We start from the raw sequence: 24,942 nt of genomic DNA, 5'->3' as shown, positions 1-24,942 counted from the left end.
TGCTGTAGTGGTTGGGTACTCATGCATCGAATGATGCTTGGAATCGGGACTCCAGCAGATGTGCTCTTGCCTGGACTGAGTCCAACACTGCTCCGATAAACTCTATTCTCTGGGTTGGTGACAAAGTGGACTTGTTCACACCCAGTCTCTTGAATGTGGATGTGGCCAGACTGACCCACGACTCCACCTGCTGTCTGGTGTGCCCCCTGAGCAGCCAGTCATTGAGGTAAGGGTAAACCTGCAGCTGCCTCCTTTGGAGGAAGGCTGCTACCACTGGCAATTACTTGGTGAACACTCGTGGGGCTGTCGACAGGCCAAAGGGAAGGACCATGAACTGATGATGTTTCTGGCTGATCATGAACCTTAAAAGCATCTGTGTGCAGGGCGAACTGCTATGTAAAAGTATGCATCTTTCATGTCGAGGACAGCAAACCAGTCTCCCAGATCCATAGAAGGGATAATTGTATTGAGGGAAACCATGTGGAACTTCAACTTGTTGAGTCCTCGCAGGTCTAGAATGGGACTGAGACCCACTGGGGATTAGGAAGTATCTTGGGGATTAGGAAGTATCGGGAATAGAATCTCCTGCCCCTTAACTCCTGAGGAACCTCTTCCACTGCTCCTATGGCAAGGAGTGCCTGCACCTCCTGGATAAGGAGTTGCTAGTGAGAGGGGTCCCTGAAGAGGGACCGGGAAGGGGTGTGGGAGGGAGGGTAGGAGCAGAATTGGAGAGAATATCCCACTTCCACTGTGCGAAGAACCCAGTGGTCTGAGGTTATTTGGGACCATCCACGGTAGAAGAAGGATAGACGGTTCAAAAAAACACAGGGAAGTATCCGGCTTTGAGACAGGTGCTCCTTCCTCGGGCGCACCTTCAAAATGTCTGTTTTGAGCCTGACGAAGGCTTAGTCAGGCCTTTGCCTTGTCCGGATGGGGGATGGGAAGGCTTACGCCCGGGTTGAAAGTGGGCCGGTACGGGCTGGTATGGCATACTGGTAAGAACTCGCACCGGCCAGCGCTTTAGTGTCCCTGCCCCTTTTGCCTCCCCCGTCGGCGGCCTGGCTGGTAGGATCCATACTGGCAGGGCCGCGACGGGGGTGGGGGCAGCAACGTTAAAGCGCTCCTGCAGCAAAGGACCCTGCAGCGCTTTAACATCCCTGCCCCTTTTGCCCCCTCTCGGCCACCGACAGGTGGGGAAGGGCGGGCAAAGAGAGCAGCTGCCCCGGGGCCGGCGATTTAAAAGGGCCCAGGGCTCCGGACGCCCCTGAGCCCTTTAAAATGCCACTGGAGCCCCAGGCAGCATGGGCCAGGCAGCTGGGAAGGGCTGGCTGGGAGATGCTGACCCCCAACCCTGCCCCTTCCGCCCGAGCCCCCACCCCTTCCGGGGGCCAGAGCTGGCCCCGGCCCCGTACTGGTAAGAGTCTGGAGTTACTTTCACCCCTGCTTACACCTGCTATTCCTACCCCTGCTCCTGTAAATATCCTGCCTCGGCCAAGGAGGATACCAGGTGCTGTTGCAGCAGCTGGGGCTTAAAGGCTTTCGTTGGGTTGCTGGTGTATGCATACTCAAAGATTTCATTTTCGCCCTGGAGTCTTTGAGGCTATGCAGTTTGGAGTCAGTCTGTCTGGCAAACAGGCTCACCCCTTCAAAGGGTAGGTCTTGCATAGTTTGCTGAACCTCGGACGGGAGCCCCGAGACTTGCAGCCATGAACTACACCACCTATCTATCCTGAGGACAAGGTGTACACTGCCTAGTCTGCAGTGCTAAGAACTAAACAACTACAAAATAAAAACATTCCGAAGAGAAGCTAGGGAAATGTGGAGAGCTTGCAGAGCAAGATGCCACAGTTCCAATGACCATCACTGGCGGTAAGAAGGAACTGAGAAGGCGCCGGGTCAGCAGGGTCATATATAGAGCACTAAGAAGGCGCCACTCCAGGGGGCTCCACAGCCAACCCGACGGGTGCTGCTCGGGGAAAAACTTTCTGACGACTTTGCACGTGGCGCGCACACACCTAATTGGAATCAATATGAGCAATCACTCAAAGAAGAATATGGCATACCATCCTTTAAAAAGAATGTCAGAAGATCTAAGATTAGTAAATGCTTATGCTTAATAACAGAAAAAACTGTTAAGTGTCTTCCTTGTGTTTTACAATTTAATGCCTTGACACAGCTTTCGCTGACCAGGGCCGTAATTCAGCAAAGCACCTAAACATGGGTTTAAGAGCTTTGTTAAATAGAGCTGGGATTACAGACATGCTTAAAATTAAACATGGGTTTACATGCTTTGTTGAGTTAGAGCCATATTTGGTATTATTGTAGAATTATATTCATGTCGAATTTATGATTTTTGTTCCCTGTTACTTATGTGCAAAACTTGGCTACCACCAAATAATATACAATTGGTAACCTATAATTAAACTGCCTATGACAATAACGTGGATTACAGCCATATGTCCTGACTTTCTGCATTTAAAAATACATAAAACTACTTTAAAAACTGCTTTTTTATGAATGTCTTTGAGAGACAAAAAATTGCACTATGAAGAAATCATATATTTTTGAGGGTCTTGTGACCTAAGTCAGTGTGGGAGCCCCACATTCATGTGACTTTCTTCAAGACAGTTTTATTTCCCATTCTAACATCTCATAAATTCTAGCACTTTGAGTTTTAGCAAATTATCTCAAGAAAAAGTTTTCTCTTGAGATAGTACAAAGGATGCTCATTCATGGCAAGTTTTAGTGAGATGGAAAGAGGCTGATGGGCATCCAAGAGATTTCTGGAGAGAGAGAAACAAACATCCATCCATCGTATTAGTTACCAGCCATATTTGTACTGCACTTCTGGATTTCACTAACTCATTGGCAGCTGCCCACATGTTCTCATTCAGAACTATCTGTATTTTAAAGATTCTAACATGCACCCTCACACACTCAGTGTTCTCCATAATCCAAGGTCATGGCCCATTGCTTGCAGCTCTTTGGCCTTTAATCTTGCCAGCCATTCTGTCAGGTTTTTGGTGGAGATTGAAGAGAAGAACATGAATGGGAAATATTCTTTTTAAATTTCACTTTCAGCCTCGTAAGCCAGACTGCAGGAACAGTACTGTGACAACTAGGAGAGATCTGAGGCTTCTGCTAGACTTCCTGTCTGTCTCCTTTTTCCTGGCCCAAAGCTTTAGGAAAGATTGAAGAAACTGGACATGTTTAATCTTGAAAAAAGAAGATTGAGGGGGGACCTGATCGGAGTCTTCAAATATGTTAAGGCCTATTATAAAAAGGACGGTGATTAATTATCCTCCATGTTCACAGAAGATAGGACATTGCTATGGCAGTAAAAGCTCTACATAGATGCAGTTATACAAGTTATAAAGTCCTTTTGCTGGTGTAGCTTCTTTTGTTCAGGAAACTGGCATAAGCTGCATTCCCACTAGAATGGTTACCAGTACAGCTATAGCCAGGGGTGAAAGTAACTTAAGGGACTTACCTGTATGCAGGGTGGCCAAGGTCCTGAGCAAGGTGTGTGTAGGGAGGGGAGGGGCGCTCAACTGGAAGGGGCGGGGCCTCTGGTAAAAGGGGCGGGGCTGGGACCAGACTCCCCCAGCCAGCCCTTCAGCGCGGCCCGGCGGTGATTTAAAGGGGCTGGTGCTCCCGGCTGCCACCACCACTACTGCTACCCCAGGGCTCTGGCAGTGATTTAAAGGGCCCTGGGCTCCTGGCCGGTGCCATTGCTATGTACCAGCTCTTACTGCCGGGCCGGGCCGGCTTACTTTCACCTCTGGCTATAGCTGGCAAATCCTTTTTAGTGCAGTCAAAGCCTGGGACTCTCTCAGCCCTTAAGTGAAGGGTTATGGGCACTGTGCCCCAATTCAGCGCAGTGCTTGGATCTACTAATATATGACAGAGACTAACCAGCATGGTTTTACAAAGGAAAATCATGTCTCACTAATTTTTAGAATTCTCTAAACTTGTCAGTGAAGTAGTGGATAAGGGAGAACTGGTTCATATTGTTTATTTAGACTTCCAAAAGGCCCTCAACAAGGTCCTGCATAGGAGGGTACTGAAGAAGCACAGTCACAGGGTGAGACACAAAATATTGTCATGGATTAAAAGTTGTCTGGAAGACAGAAAGCAAAGAGTAAGATTAAATGGTTAATTTTCATCATGGTATCAGGTTAACAGTGAGCTGTCTCATGGTTCTATACTAGGTCCTGTGTTGTTTAATTTATTTATTAATGATCTGGAAAGGGGGCAAAATTTGCAGATGATGCAAAGTTATTTAGGTTAGTTGGGACCATACATGACATAGAGACACCTAAACAAATTAGGTGACTGGGCAACACAGTGGCAAATGGAATTAAATGTCAGTAAATGCAAAGTAATGCACATTGGAGAGGAAAATTTAAACTACTCAGACAGGGTAGTTTAACAATCGTACAGGGTTCTAAATTAACTGTATCGGCTCAAGAAAGGGATCTGGGTGTTGACAGCTCAAAGAAGACCTCCCATCAATGTGCAGCTGTGGTCAAAAAGCAAACCAGATTTTAGGATGGATAAGAAATAGGATGGCAAATCCTACAGAGACTATTATACCACCTTTATGTAAATCAGTGGTGGCCTCATCTGGATAACAAGAATGATCAAAGGCACTGAAAAGTCTCCAATGAAGAGAAATGAAAAGGTTTGGGATTGTTTAACTTCGAACAGTGATGAATAACAGGATACATGATAAAAGAACACAAAATAACGACTGGTCTAGAGAAGGGAGTTTGGGACCTTCTGTCCTTCATCTCATAATACAAGAACAAGGGGACATTCAGTTAAATTAAAAGGAGGGAAATTCAAAACTGACATAGGAAATACTTTTTCATATAATGGGTAATTATACTATGGAATTCACTGCAACAGGAAATTATTGAGGCCAAGAGCTTAACAAGATTCAAAAAGGGGTTTGAGTACTGATATCAAGAATATCCAGAGTTCTCATAATTAATGACATTATATTTCTGTGGAAGGGATATTAAACCTCATGCTTCAGGGTTTAAGGTAATACCTAAATAGTTGAGATTAGGATGAGACAGAACGTGGGGGGCAGATCACACAACATCTGCCTATTGCAAAGTTCGTACATCCTGCTCTGAATCTTCTGGTGCTGACTGTTGTTGGAGACAGGGTACTGCCAGCCAGGATGGATAGAGCAATCTGGGTCTGAGCAATTCTGGCAGTTCCTATGTCCCTATACATGTTAGCATATGCTAAATTAGGCGTGCTTAAACCTCATTGACTTCAATGGACAGTGAATTTCACCCTAAATGAATTAAGTTTCACAACACACAAGAGGCAAGGAAATGCTATCCACATTTTGCATATGAGGAAACTGCAGCACAGAGAGATTAGATAATGTATCTAAGATTACGTAGATCTCAGAAGGGAACCCAGTCTTGTGTTTTAGTCAAAAGTGCCCTATACAATTATACACTAAATTATTTTGTATCAATTCCTTTTAAAAACTATGTTGACTCATAGGTGCTGCCGCACCCCCTGGCTTGAAGTGGTTCCCATTATATACAGGGTTTACAGTTTGGTTCAATGGCTCTCAGCACCCCCACTCTTTTTGGTAACTCTTTCAGGGAAAGTATGAACATTACTAAATTAAATACTCTCTCATTAAATACTATCTTATGAGATAAATTCTGAGATACATATTCAGCATTTTAAATGGTTTTTACACAATGCTTTTTATTGTGTTAATTCTTTGTAGTTTTAAAAAAACATATGAAGTTCTGAAAGGCCTATATGACATATAATATTTTTACTGTGACCTCAAATTATGCTGAACGTCAATACAAAGTCCCAGTCCCAGTTCTGCAATGCCATGCTGCCGAGTTTAAAATTATACAGTATCCTGTTTTAGAAGGGATGCCTATTTAGGGCCTGATCCTGCGAACACTTACATCTACAAGTAACTTTATTGACTTCAACAGGAATTCTTATATGAGTAAAGTTAAATGGAGCTACTCAGGTGGGTAGTGTTTACAGAATCAGGGTCTAATTTTGCAAGAGGCTTCATAAGCTGTAACTATGTCTGTCTCTCTCTCAGACACACATGCAAACCAGATTTGCTAAACACATGCAATGACTCTTACCAGCATTAGACCAAAGCATAAATGGTGAAGTTCAGCTCTGAGCAAAAGACGCTCCTCTTGAGGAAAGAGAAGATGTGGGGTTGAGTGAGTTGTCATCTTCAGTGATAGATTCGACAGCTGACAATGATTTGTAATATTCATCCTCCCCATCAAGCACTTTGATCTGGCTTTGAAACAAAACACAAAACAAACTATTTTTATTAAGTATATAAAATAAAAAGTACAAAGTAGTTCTCCAAAACCTTAAGAAATATACCTCTCTGTGGATGGTGAAATGAAAACACTGAAAAAGTGTTAATACAAGAAGGGGAAAAGATGGGATGATTTTGTTAACAAGATGCAGCCTTTGTACATGTCTCTCAATCTTGCTGCCGCTTTTCAGTGCTTTAAATCTCTCTGTGGGAACTGAATGGCTCTGAGGATTGGTAACAGGTCACACAGCCTTTCATCTCTAGGTCTGCAGTACAGTCACAGCAATTATTTGTATCAAGTATTTTATTTCACAAATGTAGCATTTTTGTCTGATTGAAAATTTTCCACACACAGACTTTGATATTCACAAATACGTTCATTATTCAGAATTGTTCGAACTCCATGGGCAAACATTTGTTTGTGAACTATGGGCCTGATCCAAAGCCCACTAAAGGGAATTTCATTAGCTTCAGCGGGTTTTGGATCAGGCCCTATTTGCTCCAACTGCGTCTTCAGCTTCTCATGATGTATGATTGGACACCGAAATTACATAGTATTATTTCTGCTCCCCGACTGGGGGACAGAGTTTTATAAACTGGAGGAGGTAACTCAAAGAGCTACCAAGACAGCCATGCAAACAATTCCGGTTTGAACCTTCTCACAAACCCCATTTGCATTAGTATCCACAAGACTTTCACTTTCCGTGAACATTGTTGTGAACAAAAGAAAGTCACTTATATAACTATCTGCAGAAAATGAATAAAAAAGGGTCAAAATACATCAAAGAAAATGTATGGGTGTCACTGCCTGAGGGTTCATTAATATGTCTTTGCTGTGTTCATCCAGCACTAGTTGCTGCGCAAGTCAGTAATACATGAAATTTGTTACTGCTGGATGGTGGCTTTTGTGAAATGCAATAGTGATCTCTGCCCACCTCCTGGTGAAAAGCATCCACGTTACAAGTGGTACTAATTAGTACCACTGGTGGCAGTCTTAGCTGAGAGCTAGTGGGCAAAGAACAACCCTTTTTAGGAAAGAACTCCCCTCTCTGCCTTCTCTTAGAACTGGTCCCTCCTGAGGCAGGGCTGAAGCATATTGCTTGGGTGGTGAGAGGAAGCCTGCATGGCTTTTATCCATGTTATGCTTGCTGTAGGCTAATGAGCTTCAACCTCAAAGACTCTCAGTCCAGCACCTTTTACTATGACTAAATTTGTTTATTTAAAAACAGGAAGCTAAAATTTGTTTGAGTTGTACTGAGAGAGAGAGTTGGGGAGAATATTTTGTAAGAGCCAGTTCTAGTGTTTGCAAACAGTATTAGATACATGTTTTATATTTGCTTCTGTAGAAAATGTCCAATGTCAATGCACTGAGATATGGTAATTGTTTATTTTTAGAAACTTCTCTAGAAAGTTTTTCATTTTCTGTAATATCACAAAGGACTTCTTCTGTTTACAGTTGCTTAGAACTAAGAAGATAGATATTTACCCAAGTTTTCTTGGCTTCCTCTTGCTCCCTTGATATTCTAGAGTTCCCTGTGGAGAGGGCCAAGAACACACAGTCAAAGCAAAGCAGCAAGTCGTTAATTTTTAATTCAAAGTGATTTTGTGTTGAATGCAAGCAGATGCTGATAATATCAGAAGTCACAGCATAATTTTTTTGATCAAAGGGCTCAAGTGAGCCTGATGAAGCATGCATCTTGCTCGTCTTTGATAAACCACATCAATTATTCACCGTGAAGGCAGACATCCTGACATGAAAGCAACAGATAAAGAGCATAAGCACATGTTCAAGACGAGAGCAAAAGAACGTGGGGGTGGGGCTGGAGGGGCTGGAACAGGTATTAATAACCGAATTATTAACTGGAAACAAAGCCAGTAAAACAGCTTTATTGCCACTTTGAACTCACATTTAACTGGTTATAGTACATGTTGTCCTCAGGGCTATTCAGCATTTTGGGCTGCTGACATCGTCGACGAGGTGTTCTCAGCTTCTGTTTGAGACAGTTTTCTGAACCTACAGTAAGATAACGCAATTTAGTTTTAAGCCATGCCAGGTGCTGCGAATGTCTTAGCATATTTTAGCTATAAGCAGTCCTTTCTTCTTTCCTGTTCACTCCTAGATTTATTAGCAAATCTGTCCTATTCTAAGAAGGTATACAGAAAGTTTGGGATCTCTGTTTTCTGTTTTGGAACTTGGTTTAAACAAGAGTTTATAGATGAAACTTTCTCTGATAACATCATTTTATTCCAGGTTTCAGAGTAGCAGCCGTGTTAGTCTGTATCTGCAAAAAGAAAAGGAGGACTTGTGGCCCCCTAGAGACTAACAAATGTATTTGAGCATAAGCTTTCGTGAGCTACAGCTCGCTTCATAGTTCCTTGTTCCTTTGACCCTTTATATTGACATATTTTGTTATCTAAGCAGGATAAGCACTGTGACTAGCTAGGGACTAGTAACAGCATCAGCATCAAAACCGTTCATCTATGTTTATAGATGCAACAGTAACAAATCCCTTTGATGAGAATTAGTTTATTGTTGTCTTTGTTTTATTATATCAAAAGCGACTTTCTTGATATAACATTCTATTTAAACAGAGAAATCAGTGCCATTTGAGATAATGCCTCCTTGAGTTAATTTGTGATACACTATGGAGTAAGAGTTGGTTAAAGCCATCTGGAACACACACAATTTAAAGATTAGAAAAACATTTTAGAAGGGTGGATTTTGTAGAAAATATGGTTTGAGCTAGTGCAAGCTAACAGCCTTCGTATTTTTGCTTTTTTCAAAAAAGAATATTGTTCTGTGGAATCTATAAGAGGTGATTCAGAAAAAAAAACCAGTTGGAAAGAACCTAACACAGCAAAACTAATTGATGATATAAGCACTATTTTAAGGACAATTCATAAATATGCTAATAGAAAAAAAAAAACTGGGAATTCGTTTCTTTTCCAAAAAGATCATTCACACAGCCTGTTTTGACCTTTTTAATATCTGATTTTAACATGATTTTTTAAAAAATAATAAATAATCTAATATTTCCAGTTCAAAGAAACAGGTGAATATTTAACTTTCAATACAAACATTGAAGGAAAAATATTAGTCACATTACACTTGGATCCTGCCTGAAGAGTCAAATTTGCCCCTCTTCAGAGGCCCAGCACAAGGTCCTTGTTCCACTTAAGCCCCTTTGAAAACTTCAAAACAGAAGCTGATGGGCGGCCCTGTGCAGATGGGGGGGCTCTGTCCAGACAGATCTATTTGTAGGATCTGGCCCTTGATGATAAGATAATTCTTTAAAGCAGTTTTGTGATGTTCCCAGGTCCACAGACTACTGATTGCTGGGTTTCTCTAAAGTTTTTCAGGTGTTATCCCCATTTTGGGACACATCCTGCCATTGTTCCAGATGTGAAGCACCCATGGAAATCAGTGTGAGTTTTACATAAAAACCAGTGTCAGAATACGGCTGTCTGTCAGCAAAGATCCAACACTGCCTTCTATGCCAAGGAGCCTTTATATAAGGTCTTTTCAAAAGAATTATCTAGTCCTTAAAGAAAGGATACATTTCAATGCAATTATATTTTTTAAAGAAAATAATTCTGCTAGCATAAAAAAACCCACAAATTTCACAAACCCAAAGATTTGACAAACTGTTTTTTCTACCCAATTGCAGTAGCTTTTATAACTTGCCTGGTACTATGTAGTGTTCACCTATTATTTATTTGTTCTTCATGGAACTTCAAGCTTGATGCAAATCCATCCCTCAGCTACCACTGCCCATGAATTATTGTAGGAGAAAGCCCATTATCCACATTTGCCTATGTGTGTTTACTCAGTTTTACTCTCAACTATGATATGTACACAGTGCACAGGTGTGATTCCCACTATGTGACTCAGGGCAAAGTCAGGCTCAAAATCTTAAAGTTATTTGTTTGAAGAAATTAACTCTTTACAACAACAAAAGACCCTCTAGTAATAAATTCATATTATTTGCTAACTATAATCACAAAAGCTTAAGATCTTGATGCTTTCCAATGTTCTACTCATTTTGCAAAGAGTGGTTTGTGGTTCAAGAAATTCTGGCGGCACTGCCTACACTTTTGCTGTTTGCCGATATTGTCTCTAAGTAGACAAGGTACAAAACTCTTCCAGGGTATATTGCTCGAAAGTCAATGGGAGTTGGATGTCTAACTCCTATTTGTGTCTTTGAAAATGTCCCCTATGATATTTAAATATAATAAAGAGATTATCAATTAAATCTTGGTCCCATTACAATCAATGGACATTTTGCCATTGACTTCAATGAGGCCAGGATTTCACCCTATATCACTGAGCATTTCCAAAATTATTAAGTTTAGGTTTGGAAGAGACCTTAGGATTCAAAACTAAGGTCTCTGATTATGTCAGGATCTGTCATTGTCCTCGTGGTGATGTTTCAGTTTTAGGGCCAAATTATGATCTCCCTTACATAAATACAAATCAGGAGTCATTGCACTGAAATCAATTCTTGTTATACTGGTGTAAAGCTAGTGTGAGTGAGTGAAGAATTAGACACTCTTTCAAACATCTATCAGATGCTTGTCAAAAACACGCAATTATTACAAAGTTTAACATCCGTACCCTGCTGTGATGCGATGTACTGGATTATGTGACAAAGGGAATACACTGTATTCTTTTTTCAAAATATATTTTAATTACCTTTCTTTTATTTTCCAGCAACATCTACATTAAAATTTTATGTTGCTATCGTTTATTTTGTCCATCTGAAGTCTAATTTAATAAAGTTTTGCTCTTGCTTTTTATCCCTACACAATTATTTCTGCATATTACACGGGTGGCCTGCAGATTGCGTCCTCCAAAGGAAATACTTTTTCAGTGGGCCCATTTGTCTTAGCATTTAGTAGCATAAAATAGGAATAGTAAGAAAATCTGGTAACGTTTATCATACACTACTGTATCTGGAGAAAAGTGTATTAACATATGCTCTACATTCAGCAGTTAAATAGGCATTTCAAATAGTGTTTTAAAATGTTTAGCTTTGATGACAAAGTTAAGGCCACTGACAGGAAAAACTACTTGTCATTGTAATAACAACAACTATCTATTTATTTTTTTATAAGCACCCAAAGTGTGCTACGTGCCTCTGATATGCCCACAAGAGTCTGTGTGCTACACATTCAGATGCCACTCCTAGAATTAGAAAAGAGGGCCAGCTTCATTTCCTTCACTCTCTCCTTAAGCCAATATTTCTATAGGGCAGATTTGACCCCCTTTCCTCATACTAAATCAGAGACTTAGGGCTAGAATGAGACAACCATTTGCCCTGTGTTAGGGCTAGGGTATTGCTGCACTGCCTCGGGAGCAGTACAAGGATGGACCTGTGACTCAGAGACCCAGTTTTGTTCCTTGTGGCAGTGTGAAGTATTACCCCCTAGTTCTTTACCAGGTGCTGATTACTTCTGCCCACTGAACCAGCTCAGCTGCACTGGCTGACATGGTGGTGGTAGTGGTGAAGGGGAAGATGAGCCGAGGCTCCACTCAGCCTCTACCTCTCTCTCTGCCCACAGACCTCGCTTTTCCCCACTGTGCACACAGACCAGAAAATCTGGACAGAAGCTGCAGGATGGGTGGACAGACACTTATTCCTGTTACATCCCTGATTTTTGTACCAAAATCAAAGTAGTCCATTTAAAAAGAGTTAAAACTGGCTGACAGATCTAAAAAAAAGTCATTATAAATTGGGAAACATTAGCCAATAGGGCTGTTTCGAATAGGGTCCTGAAGGGATCTTTTCTTGGCCCAATGCTACTCAATATCAATGATTTGGTAGAAAGTATAAAATCATTGCTGGTAAAGTTTGCAAATGACATAAAAATTACTGGCATAGTAAGTTATGATAAGGACAATTTAATTTTACAGAGCAATCTAAATCACTTGGTAAGCAGGGTTCCCTTGAACTATATGTGTTTTAATAGAGCTAAATGCAAGGCCCATACATCTGGGAACAAAGACTAAAGGTCACATTTTCAGGAATGGGGACTGATTTTGGAAAGCAGGGATTCTGAAAGGTACTAAGGCATCATGGTGGATACCAACCGAGCATGAGCTCCCAGTCTGACACACAGCTAAGACGACCAGTGTGATTCTTGGATGTATAAGCAGGGAATAGTGAGTAAAAGTAGGGAGTTGGTATTGCTATTGCAATACCCTACAGCGTTAGTGAGACCATTACCAATGGAACAAATTTTCAAAGAGAAAGGAGTTAAGGACATAGAGGTAAATGGGATGAAATACAACATCACTTTACAAAGGGTAGATTGTGCCAGACCAACCTGATCACCTTCTTTGAGAAGATAACTGATTTGTTAGACAGAGGAAATAAAGAGGAAACCCTAACCCTAACTCTGAGCTACCTGGATTTCAGTGAGGCATTTGATAAAGTTCCACATGGGAAAGTATTACTTAAATTAGAGAAGATGGAGATTAATATGAGAATTGAAAGACGGATAAGGAACTGGTTGAACGGGAGAATACAATGGGTCACCCTGGAAGGTGGACTGTCAGGATTCGGTCTTGGGATCAATCTTATTTAACATTTTTATTAATGACCTTGGCACAAAAAGTGAGAGTCTGCTAATAAAATTTTCAGATGACACAAAGTTGGAACATATTGCAAATACAGAGAAGGACCAAAATATCATACAAGAAGATCTGGATGACCTTGAAAACTGGAGTAATAGAAATGGGATGAAATTTAATAGTGCACTAAGTGGAAGGTTATGCATTTAGGGGCTAACAACAAGAATTTTTGCTATAAGCCAGGGACATATTAGTTGGTAGTGACAGAGGAGGAGAAAGACCTGGGCTGTTTTGTTTGATCACATGGTGACTATGAGCCGCCAATGTGATGGGGCTTTGAAAAAGGCTAACACAGTCCTAGGATGCATCAGGTGAGGTATTTCCAGTACAGACAGAGAAGTGTTAGTACCATTATACAAGACTCTGGTGAGATCTCGTCTGGAACGCTGTGCAATTTTGGTCTCCCATGTTAAAGAAAGATGAATTCAAACTGGAACAGGCACCTAGAAGGTCTACTAGGATGATCAGAGGCATAGAAAACCCATCTTATAAAAGGAGGCTCAAAGAGCTTGGCTTGTTTAGTCTAACCAAAAGAACACTGTGGGGAGATTTGATTGCTCTCTATAAACACATCAGCAGGAAAAATACCAGGGAGGGAGAGGCCAATGTGGACACAAGAATAAATGCATATAATCTGGCCATCAACAAGTTGAGGCTTGAAATTAGATGAAGGTGTCTAACCATTTAGAGGAGTGAGGTTCTGGAACAGCCTTCCAAGGGGACCAGTGGGGGCAAAAACATAACTGGCTGCAAGACTGAGCTTGATAAGTTTATGGAGCGGATAGTCTGATGGGACTGCCTACAATGTAGCCCATCTGCGACTGCTAGCAGCAAATATCTCCAACAACCAATGATGTGACACTAGATGGGGAGGGTTCTTAGTTACTACTGAGAATTCTTTCCCAGGTGTCTGGCTGGTGCGTTTTGTCCACATGCTCAGGATGTAACTGATCGCCTTTAAATCAAAGTCTTTAAATCAAAATCTTTAGATGTTCTAAAAGATATGCTATAGCTCAACCAGAAATTAAGGTCTTGATACAGGAAACACTGGGTGAAATTCTCTGGCCTGTGTTATGCAGGAAGTCATACTAGCTGATCACTGAATTTAAGAGGCCAGTAGGGACTGTTATAAATATTTTAGTGTGTCACTTACCCTGAGTCCCAATCTGCTGGGGATTGTTCTGTGCTGTTGATCTCAAAGAAAAATTTTCATGCATGAATTTCCCTTTTCATTGCTGCTTCTTTGTTTTATTATGGAACAGGAACATTTTCCTTTGAGTTAAACATAGCCTCCAAGATACTAATAATTTTGATGACAAACGTTGGCCTGGAGGGGATTTGTATATTTCATGTCATATATTACATAGATTACCTACTGATCAAGACACCATCATTTGGACAAACTGCAAAGTACTCCCACAGAACTATACAAGGGCCTCAAAAACAAAAGTCAAGTGCTCTTTAACTCTGGGGCAAGGACTCTTTTGCATCTAGGGGCCCATGTTTCGACCAGTACAGTCAGGAAAGTTGCATCCATAAGGAATGTTCTTTTCTAAAGAATTCATATAATGGGAGTGGAGGAGTGATTCCATCTTTGAAATTCAGCAGTTAGATGTCTCACCTGTGAGTGATAGTCCTGCTTATCAGACAGGCACTAGGTCCATTACTGACTGGAACTGTTAATACTGCCCTTTGAGATGAAGGCAGGGTGCTCCTGAACAGGTTCCCTGCTTTAAAAACCATCTCTTGACGTTGACAATTTTGCCAAATGTTGCACAATTTTTAGGGAATTTCGTAGAGAAAGTGATGAAGAGGCAGCTGCAGTTGCATCTGGAGGCTATAAAATTCATTGACCTTCTTCAGTTATGTTTTACATCTGTGTATGGCACAGAAGTGGTACTAATATTTCTGGGTGATGATATATTCCTGGCAAGGGATGCCCAGAATATATCCTTGCCTATGTTATTAGATCTGTCAGCATCTTTTAACATCAAGTATGATGAATTGTTGACTCCCTTGTAGGAGTGGATGGTTCTTTTCCTTCCTCTCTGAGATATTTCAGAGGGTGGTGCTGAGTCCTTCCCCTCTCTTTTTGAGTGCTCCCAAAAGCTGGGTGTGGCAAGGATCAGTCTCTTGTAACTTTTCTTGTTACATGTAAACAGCATGCCCTAATGTTGAAATATTGAGACACATGGAGATTAACAGCAAGAGGTGAAGAAAGAGCAACCTAATAAATAAAACATACCAGAGCCATTTCATTTACAGGATTTCATTTACTATTAATGAAGTAAACAAATAAAACAGATATATCAGTATGACCAAGAAATATAGCAAATATGTGGCTGATTTCCAACCTATATTATCAGCTGAAACATGAAAGTGCAGCTCTTAATTATAGGCAAATATTAGCACAGACTCATGGGATCTCATCATAACATTTCAAGGTCTATATTCATGAAAATTTAAGCAATGTTTAAAATCATGTTAATTTGTTCTTTGTTTGTTTCTTTTCCTGCCAGTCTAATTTATTCCAAATGACTTTGGTTCTCAAGCTTGGTTATATTGATCATGCCTATGTAAAGCATTGTTATAGCCTGGGGAGAAGATTTTTGTGCAAAAACTTGTCTTTGTTCTCTTTTGATACTTCGTAGGTATTTTGATGCTTTCGAGCTTTTCCAGTTTTTCCTCAGATTTGCATCTTCTTTCAAGGCAGCAGTTAACTTCATTTTTCATCCTGAAGTATTGGACAAATGCACAGATGACCTCACAGAGTATGATAAGGTACATCATCCTCCCTGACTGGATGCTAAGTGGATAATTATGTGCAGCCAGTTGATTCCAAGAAACAATCATATTTGGTTTCCATGAAATATAAATATATTCCAACACCAAGCATCAGATTCTGATCCCATTCATACCAGCATAAAATCAGGAGTAACTCCATTGAAGTTGATGGAGTTACACTGGAGTAAAATTGGTGTAAGTGAAGTCAGAATTAGGCCCTAGGAGTTGAATTATGTCAGACTGATTGAAAAAAAGAAAGAGAGACAGACATTACAAATGACATGTGCTGCTATGTATATGTCAAGTATTCATACAAAGTCACAACCCTCCAACCCCCACTCCCATACTTCAGGCCTGATTCTTCAGTGCCTTCCACCTTGAGGAGTTATTTAGATTTATGCAAAGTGGATGTAAAACAATACATCATCATGAGGAAAAATCAGGACATCTAAGAGATACATGACCCAAACCAGGAAGTGCTTTATATTGTAGGCCAAAACTAGGTCCTCGAATTGCACCTAGAAACAAATCAGAAACGAGTATGGGTTTAAGAGCAGAGCTGTAACATGCTCCATGAGACCGGCACTATGGAGTAATCTGGAAGCTAAGCTCTGCAATAGCCGAGGTTTCCAAGTGGTCTATGTTATAGATTATTTATTTATTTTATTAATTATTATTATTAATAATAATTATATTATGGTATTTCCCCATATGTGCTGGGTGCTGTAGAAAGATATGGGAAGATATAGCCACTGCAGCAGAAAGATTACAATCTGAATAGAGATAAAGACACATACAGAGAAGGAAAACAAAAGTGGGGAGGGAGGAGAGAATACACAGATCATATGGTTATTTAGGTAATTATGCATGTCTCTAATGCGTTTGAGGTTTTTAATGGGAGAATTGGTGTTGAAATGTAGGAGGAGAATAGTGGGAAAAAGACGGTAGGAAGAAAAATGGAAAAGAAAGTGGGAGAGCAGTGGAAGACTGAGGAGAAGGAGGTTGGAAGGGAGAAAGAGAAGAAAAAGGAGAAACCTAGTTGCCAGGGACAGAGAGCCTGGGGAGCCATGGAGTTGAGGGGAGAAACCACCACCACCGACTAAGCAACAAAACCTAATTAGTCCACGTTTCCAAGAGTTCTGTAAACCTGGTGACATTAAGAAGCATCTTCAGTCTTGAAAAAAAGAAGACGGGCGGGGGGTGGGTGGGGGGGCAACCTGATAACAGTCTTCAAATACGTTAAGGGCTGTTATAAAGAGCACAGGGATCAATTGTTCTCCATGCCCACTGAAGGTAGGACAAGAAATAATGGGCTTAATCTACAGCAAGGGAAATTTTAGGTTAACGATTAGGAAAAGCTTTCTGACTATAAGGGTAGTTAAGCTCTGGACTATGCTTCCAAGGGCAGTTGTGGAATCCCCATCACGGGAGGTTTTTAAGAACAGGTTAGACAAACACCTCTCAGGGATGGTCTAGGTATCTGTGGTCCTGCCTCAGCACAGGAGCTGAACTGGGTGATTTCGTCAGGTTCCTTCCAGCCCTACATTTCTATGATTCTATGAGTAACACTACCATCAGGCTACTTAGCACTGACATTGTGCTTTACAACTTCAGACCGCTACAAATGTTAACCAAGCCTGTTCCCTCTGTTTACATAAAAAAGGGGACCTGACATGAGTGGAAGTTATTCTTTCCATATGGTTTAGGGTATTGCCTCCACAGCACCGTCCCCTCATCCTTCGTTTCCTACAGAAGAGCATCTATGAGGGCCAGTGCTCCCCAGGAATTTGGGGGCAGGCATGGATGGGGCGGTCAATCAGCTACTCTCTGCAGCCCTGTGTCACGCTGAACTCCTGAATATTTGCAAGGAAAATCTGGGGATTGGCTCCCAGGAGTCACCTTTGTAGCTGCAACCAGTGGCTGCATGGCTCTTGTTGGAGGCATCCCCAGGGTAAGAGTGAGGCAGGAAGACAGCAGAGCAGTGCAGAGGGGCATTCACCCATGCAGGATAGCATCTGTCTCCACGTCTCTGGGGGTGGCCTATATGCAGATCCTCTGAATCTGTGGGTCTAGAAGGCTGCAGCCCTTGTCCTCTCCAAACCTCTAACCAACAAGAAAATATCTTCAAAGCTGTTGGGTTCATGTTGCAGAGCTTTCAGTCATCACTGGCCTCCTCCCACAGACAGGCAGGTGCTATCCTGCAGATGGCTGCCCCCTGCACTGCTATGCTGTCCTCCTGCCCCACTCCCACCCATGACAATATATCCAAGAGCCATGCTGCCCTTGAGGGTAGCTGCAGAAGTGACTCCACAGGGCCTGATGCAGGAGGAAGGTGACCTGGCCCTAATTAAGTTAGGATATGGTGCCTTAGCATGATTTGCTTATCCTGGCCAAATCCTGCAGTTCTTGCTCAGGCAAAACTCCCATTGGCTTCAGCTGATGAGGCAAATAGGACAGCAGGATTTAGCCTTCTGTGATTTTTAATGTTAAGTACTTGGCACTGCAGCTTCGTAACACCAAGTGTGATTATCTGATTCCTTGGAAGTGTATAGCATTTTTAAGACAAACAGCTCTATAACAGAGAGACATAAAAAACCCAACAACCCCCAAATCAGCCTCTGGTATCACCTGAGATCCTGCACAATAGTGGCCAACTACAGTTTTGTTTACTCAGATGGAGTGTGTTCATAGTGCCAAGAGCCCTAGATTGCTAGGGAAATTCATTAGTGTAGACTCTTTGATGTCATGTGCATCTCAGAATCTGTAACACACTGCTGAAACTGCCTTTTGTTTATAACCCTAACCAGAACCATTTGAATACACACACTGAAAGAACTCATAACAGAAGCAAAGCATTTTCCTCCATGCAGTGATTCATTACTTATGTCTTCATTTTGGCCACTGCAGCTCTATGTGAAGCCATATGCTTTAAATTATAAAGCACACTAAGCAAATCATAAGTTTTTCAAGATGGTGCATAAGGACTTTTTCTGCATCTGTTTGTTGCCAAAGACCCAGATGATACTGTAATTAAAACAAATATTTTCTGTGATATCAATCATTTAGCTATTTATGAACCATGAGATTATGGCCTTGAGATGCTTTGTTGGGAAACAAATTCTACAATTAGTTAAGATCTTTTTCCCCCCACCAGTACAATTCTGATCTTTCAGTATTTATCATTTCTTTCTGTTTTTATTGTGAACAATGTAACTGTAGAAGGAGAAGGCAGAAGTTAAAACAAAGCAAGCAGTAGGACCAAAATGTCAGTAACCAACATGGATAAGATCAAACCTGTCAACAAATAGCAAGCTCCTGGAAGCACTGTTAAAGCCATGCGTTCCTATTCAAAGTGAACTGTAAGGAAGCTCATCATACACTTTACTATAAAACTGAAACTAAACCCATATCTAATAGTGAATAGTGTGCATCTATGATTCCAGAGGAGTAATAGCATATTTCCTAACTAATCAATGTCAAATGGGTTTACAAGGCTGCACGTCCTTTAGCTTTGTGAATTGTTTCTCTTCATGGTTCCTGAGCTTGTTTGTAGAAGCTTCTTTTAGGATGGGATTTAATTGATGATAATCTGCTCTCACCTCAACAACATTCTGTCTGATTCTTATGGCCAAAAATCTGGATTTATGCAATTGTGGAAGTTGCCTTTTGGGCAATAATCCAGTAAACAGCTGGAGTGGAACCTCATGACCTGATTTTCAGAGAAGTTGAGCACTGGTGAAAAGCAGGCTATTAGCATGTACAGATTGGCTGGAAACACCACCCAATACAACTATATTTCACAGCCCTATTAGGCCTTCCTGGCTTGTTAGCCAACCACCTGGAGAATATGTGGCCACCTGCTTTCAAGATGGCCAGCCTAAGCATAAGCACCAGGCAACGAGAAAGTAGCTAGTTTAGATCTTTATATATCTTAGATCAATGTCTCTTTCGCTATTTGAGTGACATTGCATGATCAGTCTGGCTGACATTATAAATACTAAAATGAAGAGTAAAAAAGTCCATCTTGCTTGAAATGAGATCACAACAATACAAATCACATCCAACAGGGCATCAGATCCTAAGGTGATGCAAAACTGCCCAGAATGCACGTCAGGGGCTTGTGTGCAAAGATGGTTTATAGCTATCATTAACTATGGACCCTGCTGCGGCACTGTGCAGGCCATTTCCCATGGAGCAATCCAAGAGCTGCTCTCATTTATGTCAGACAGCAATGGCTAAGAGGATGGAGGTGGAAAACTCAGCCGAGCATTAGAAAAGTGCAGGGGTATGCCAACCATACTCCATTCCTCTGGACATTCCCCACTTTCCCTGATACAATGATAGTAGGGAGGTGGAGTGGCATAAGAACTCTTACACTGGCTCTATACAACCAAAGGATCCCCCCTACACTACAATGGTCTTCACACGTCAAGCTGAGATGGCTTTAAGGCCAGATTCCACCGGAAGTAGGGCACAAGCAGCTATACAGTACGAAAGCTCCCACACTTCCACAAAATATATTTTGCGATTATACTCAACACAAAGAAATTTCTTCACATACCTAACAACAAGGGTGGAAAGATCCATTATTATACCTGCACAATGGGAAGGAGACTATTCTTTTAGAGAAGCATTACAATAGTCAGCCAAACAAACACTTACTGGTTGACTGAACATCTGTGGGAGCTTTAAAATACTGATCCTAAGCAACTTCATGCCAGTACTGTGAACCTCTAGAGCTGTTTTATAGATTATATTTGGAGCCCCTGGTAGAGAGGTTCTCAAACTGGGGTCTGTGGAACACCGGAGTTTTGCAGATTGCATGTTAATGCACAACAGAGTTGACTGATCACATGGGGCTGGCTTTCTTTCTGGTTTCCAGCTAAGAAGAGCTAAGCAGATGGAGGGAGAGAGTAAATGAACAGCAAAAATTAAACATTTTAATAATCAGTGAAAACATTTATTGCATTAAATACAACTAAAGAATCACAAATACCTAATATATTTCTCCATGTGAGCAATTGCTGCAGTTGCCACAAAGATGTTATATGATTGTGGGGAGCTGATCTAGGCAATCATAAATAGGATGGGTGGTGCTCCATAAATTCTCTCTCAGTTAAGATTTGGTTTACAATATACATGTGTTTGAGAGACCCTGCCCAAGTATAAAGCCTTGATTTTTTATAGGTAATCCCTCACCTTCCTCCAAACTGTGATAATAGCATTTTCATCCCATATCCCAGGAGATTAAGACTCTTGATTGACTTTGAATTCTGGACACACAGGAAATTTGTATTAATTTAGCATAATGATGAGGCTCAATAAAGGCTCTGTGGAACCACAAGAGTAGGGTCTCTAAGGTTTTGTTCTATAAAGGAACAATTTGCATTTCTAAAGGCTTGAAATGCATAGGTCCATATCAATACACGTTCTTAAATCTAAGTGTAGCAGATTCAGCATGTATTTCAAAGAATTGATGATAGAAGCCCAAGATAAAACTCTGAGTAGATATTTTGTTTGTTATGGCAGAAGTTTCTTCTAAATTCAAGGTAGTTGTCAGGAGTAACTTTTAAGGGAAGAATTAAAGACACTTCCACTGAAAGTGGCAAAAAAAGTCTAGTAGCTAGATGATAAAGTATATGTTCCCCAGTGGAGCCACAGTGATTTATGCCAGATGCTGATTTGGCCCTGCATTTGTAAATGCGGAAAGTGAAGAAGGTATTTTGGCCAGATACAGAAGACTAGAACTCCAGAGGCCTATAAACCTATGCATGGAAGTGCCATAAGATCCATTCCTTTTAAGGGTGAGTTAATTGCTTCTGAGACTTGTAACATAAGACCAATAAATAATTATGGTTCACAACTCCACCACAAAATCAGTCAAACCAGAAAATTCTCAGGAAATAATCTGCAAGAGCAACTGAAGAAGCCTGAGCGAACTCTTCAGCCAATGACACCTAATTACAAAAATGAATAGTTGGTAGTGAAACCTTCAGAGTTCAAAGGTGGATGCAACTTGTGAAAAAAAATCACCTAGATTTTCTCCTCACTCCAAATATAACTCAAAAGCCGTTTACTGACACTTTATAGTTTTAGAGTTTTGTGGCAGAGAACTGGGTGTATATAAGAGGTCAATATTTCAGAAGTCGGAAGCAGGAAGAGAATGGCTCAGTAACATTTATTCTGTCTATCTGAAAGCATATTTAAAATGTGAAGAGAAGGGGGTTAAAGAGAACCTATGAACTTGGGGGAAACTGGCTTTGAGGAAATTACAACACCAATATTAAATACCCACCAAATTGGATTTTGCATCCAAATTTGTATTGTATGCACACCTGAGAATCTTACTGCCTTTAGTAGGAGTTTAGGGAGTGCAAAGAACATAGAAATAGAGTGCATGAACCCTCCCTCTAATTTGTAAATAACCATTTCCAAAAATTTCTATCATAGAACATTAGCCAGTGTGGGAAAAATTGGTGTGCATTTAACAAGCGTTTACAGACAACTGAATTAATTTTCCAAAGTCATAATGGTTCACTTTAAGCAAAAACATTTTGGACTCTTGAGCTGTGAAATTCAGTTTCTTGTACAACACATATGCTCGATGTTACATATTCTTCAGAACTGGGCCCTGTCCTTTTAACATAGTGCTGCTTATTTTAGGTGGTTAAATACTAAAGAAGAAGATGAAGGTTTTATTTTTATTATGAACATATAACTGATGATTTTGGTAATTTTTACATTTTGTCCATTAGCACTTTAAACTAAGGGCCTTCATTTTCCAAAGTGACTAGTGATTTGGGGGGCCAACCTGAGATACCTCAGAGGGGCCTGATTTGCAGAGGGTTGGTGCTCAGCACTTCCTGAAAATCAGACCCCTTCAAGAAGTCTCAGTCTGGTTACCCAAAAACTGAGGCATCCAAAATCACTAGTTGCCCTGGCAAATTTAGAACAAGAATTTTAAGATAATTGCTTAGGGAATGTAGTAGGTCTTAAATTCTATAATACTTGGTGTCTGTTTCTTACAACTCTGGTCTGTGCTAGTATAAATTAGCAGAGCTCCACTGAATTAGACTGTGATATTAAACTATTTAAAATATCAAACTGCAAAATTAATTTAGGAATGATCCTATAGCACTTTCTATTGGCTTTACTACTATGTATAGACCCGTCAAAGTATACTACTAAGTAGTAGACTGTAGTCATAAGGACAGTAGTAGTAAGGACTGCGCCCTATCCCCAGCACTTAGGGTCTGATCCTGAAAACACTTAACTCTTGTGGTTAATTTTACTACCAGGTGTAGGCCACAGAAGTCATCGTAGTAAAGTTAAGCATGTATATAAGTGTTTGCAGGATTGGGGCCTTACAGCATTGGACAGATATTGTACAAATCTAAAATCAACCTACCAACCAAACATAAAAAACAAATCACTGTTCTTTAATCCATAACAGAGCATGAAGATATGGAAAAAATGGAAGGCACAGAAAAGAAAAATATATTTATATTAATATGGTTTAAAGAAATATGATTAAAAATGGAAATACTTTTTAAATTTAATAGAATTTTAAACTATTCCCTTTGGAGAGTAATGTTTTAATTATTTTAATTATTAAAAAGGCTGTAGAAAGTAAAAGGCTAGGGGCAGAGAAAAATAAGCATTTTTCTCGATTTGCAGAAGTTATATAGAATGTAAAAAGAACCATCTCCTCCCACCCCCTACACAAAACTTGAATTAACTCATGGAGCAGTTTTAATTCAGAGATAATCAAGACCTTTCCACTTTCTATAAACACAGAATAACATGTAGGATTACTTAGGTTGATCTTTGAAGAAAAATGAATATGTTGAGTTTTTCAATAAAATAAGTACAAGAACAATTTTTGCTTTTATGAAAAGTATCAATTCCACATGTAATTGCTCAGCATTGTCTAAATTAAGTGAACATGTGGCTGGCGGGTGGATGAAGAGGCTCACTGAAGATAATCAGCAAAATTTATGTTTTCAAATAAGGCACAAAACACATAAATCACTTCAAAGCAGTCCACCAAATTATCATTTTCAAACAAATATTTAAATCATCATGTAAAAAAGGGCAAAGAAATATGACATGTGAACCATAAGTTACAGTTCATTGTTTGCTTTTACAAGGTAGAATGGCAGGAAATTATCTCCCTCTCGTCATGCTTTTCATTTTTGATTAGTTGATGTTGCATTATTTGTAACTTCAAAAAGCAGCAATAAAAATATGAAGACCTAAAGTACCAAAGATAATTTTTTTCTATGAAGGTGCAATTTCTATGAGAAAACTGATTTGTCTATAACACCAGATGCTGAAATTTAGAGCACAAACCTGTACTCACTTACTCATGCTGGTAACCCAAGTGAAGTCATAGAATCATAGAATATCAGGGTTGGAAGGGACCTCAGGAGGTCATCTAGTCCAACCCCCTGCTCAAAGCAGGACCAATCCCCAACTAAATCATCCCAGCCAGGGCTTTGTCAAGCCTGACCTTAAAAATATCTAAGGAAGGAGATTCCACCTTACCTTCCTAGGTAACGCATTCCAGTGTTTCACCACCCTCCTAGTGAAAAAGTTTTTCCTAATATCCAACCTAAACCTCCCCCACTGCAACTTGAGACCATTACTCCTTGTTCTGTCGTCAGCTACCACTGAGAACAGTCTAGATCCAAGTCAATGGACTATGCCTGTGAGTAAGGCCTCCTCATGCAAGGGCTTGCAGGAGCTGACCAATACATGTCATGATATCACTTATCACTCAGTGCACATCTACTCTGCAGCTGGAAGCGTGCTTCCGAGCGTAGCTAGACACCCACTAGCTCTGCTCAAGCTAGCATATTCAAAATAGCAATGCTGTTGAGGGTAGCACAAACAGTGGCTCAGGCTAGCCGCCTGAGTGCAAACCCATCCAGACCCTTAGGGCACGTTCTTGGGCAGCAGGCCTGAGCGGACACCCATGCTACACCCACCTACACTGCTATTTTTAGTGTGCTAGGTTAAGCAAAGCTAGCAGATCTATCTACCCATGCTAGGAAGCATGCTCCCAGCTGCAGTGTAGACATGCCTTTAGAAATTCATCCCTTTTAGTGCTCATAATAAATGACAGATATCAGTCTGGAATTAATAATCACCATTTTGTCTTCAATATTTCATTATCATTTTG

At 40.6% G+C, this 24,942-nt stretch overlaps 1 protein-coding gene across 7 annotated transcripts in view; it reads right to left on the bottom strand.

Annotated features, from left to right (window-relative positions):
- Positions 1 to 24,942, bottom strand: part of MYO3B (myosin IIIB) — a 341,188-nt gene that overhangs the window by 29,949 nt on the left and 286,297 nt on the right. For all 7 annotated transcript variants that reach the window (XM_048870184.2, XM_048870183.2, XM_048870181.2 and 4 more), the window contains 3 exons: positions 8,248 to 8,354; positions 7,827 to 7,873; positions 6,150 to 6,316 (listed from right to left, as the gene is read on the bottom strand). In XM_048870184.2, the coding sequence (XP_048726141.1) occupies positions 6,181 to 6,316; positions 7,827 to 7,873; positions 8,248 to 8,354 (290 nt within the window). In that variant the 3' untranslated portion in view covers positions 6,150 to 6,180. The remainder of the gene's footprint in view (positions 1 to 6,149; positions 6,317 to 7,826; positions 7,874 to 8,247; positions 8,355 to 24,942) is intronic.

This window comes from Caretta caretta, chromosome 11, assembly GCF_965140235.1.
Source record: "Caretta caretta isolate rCarCar2 chromosome 11, rCarCar1.hap1, whole genome shotgun sequence".
Classification (NCBI taxonomy): domain Eukaryota; kingdom Metazoa; phylum Chordata; order Testudines; family Cheloniidae; genus Caretta; species Caretta caretta.
Note: the sequence above shows the minus strand (reverse complement) of the source record. Positions and strands in the feature narration are given on the sequence as shown.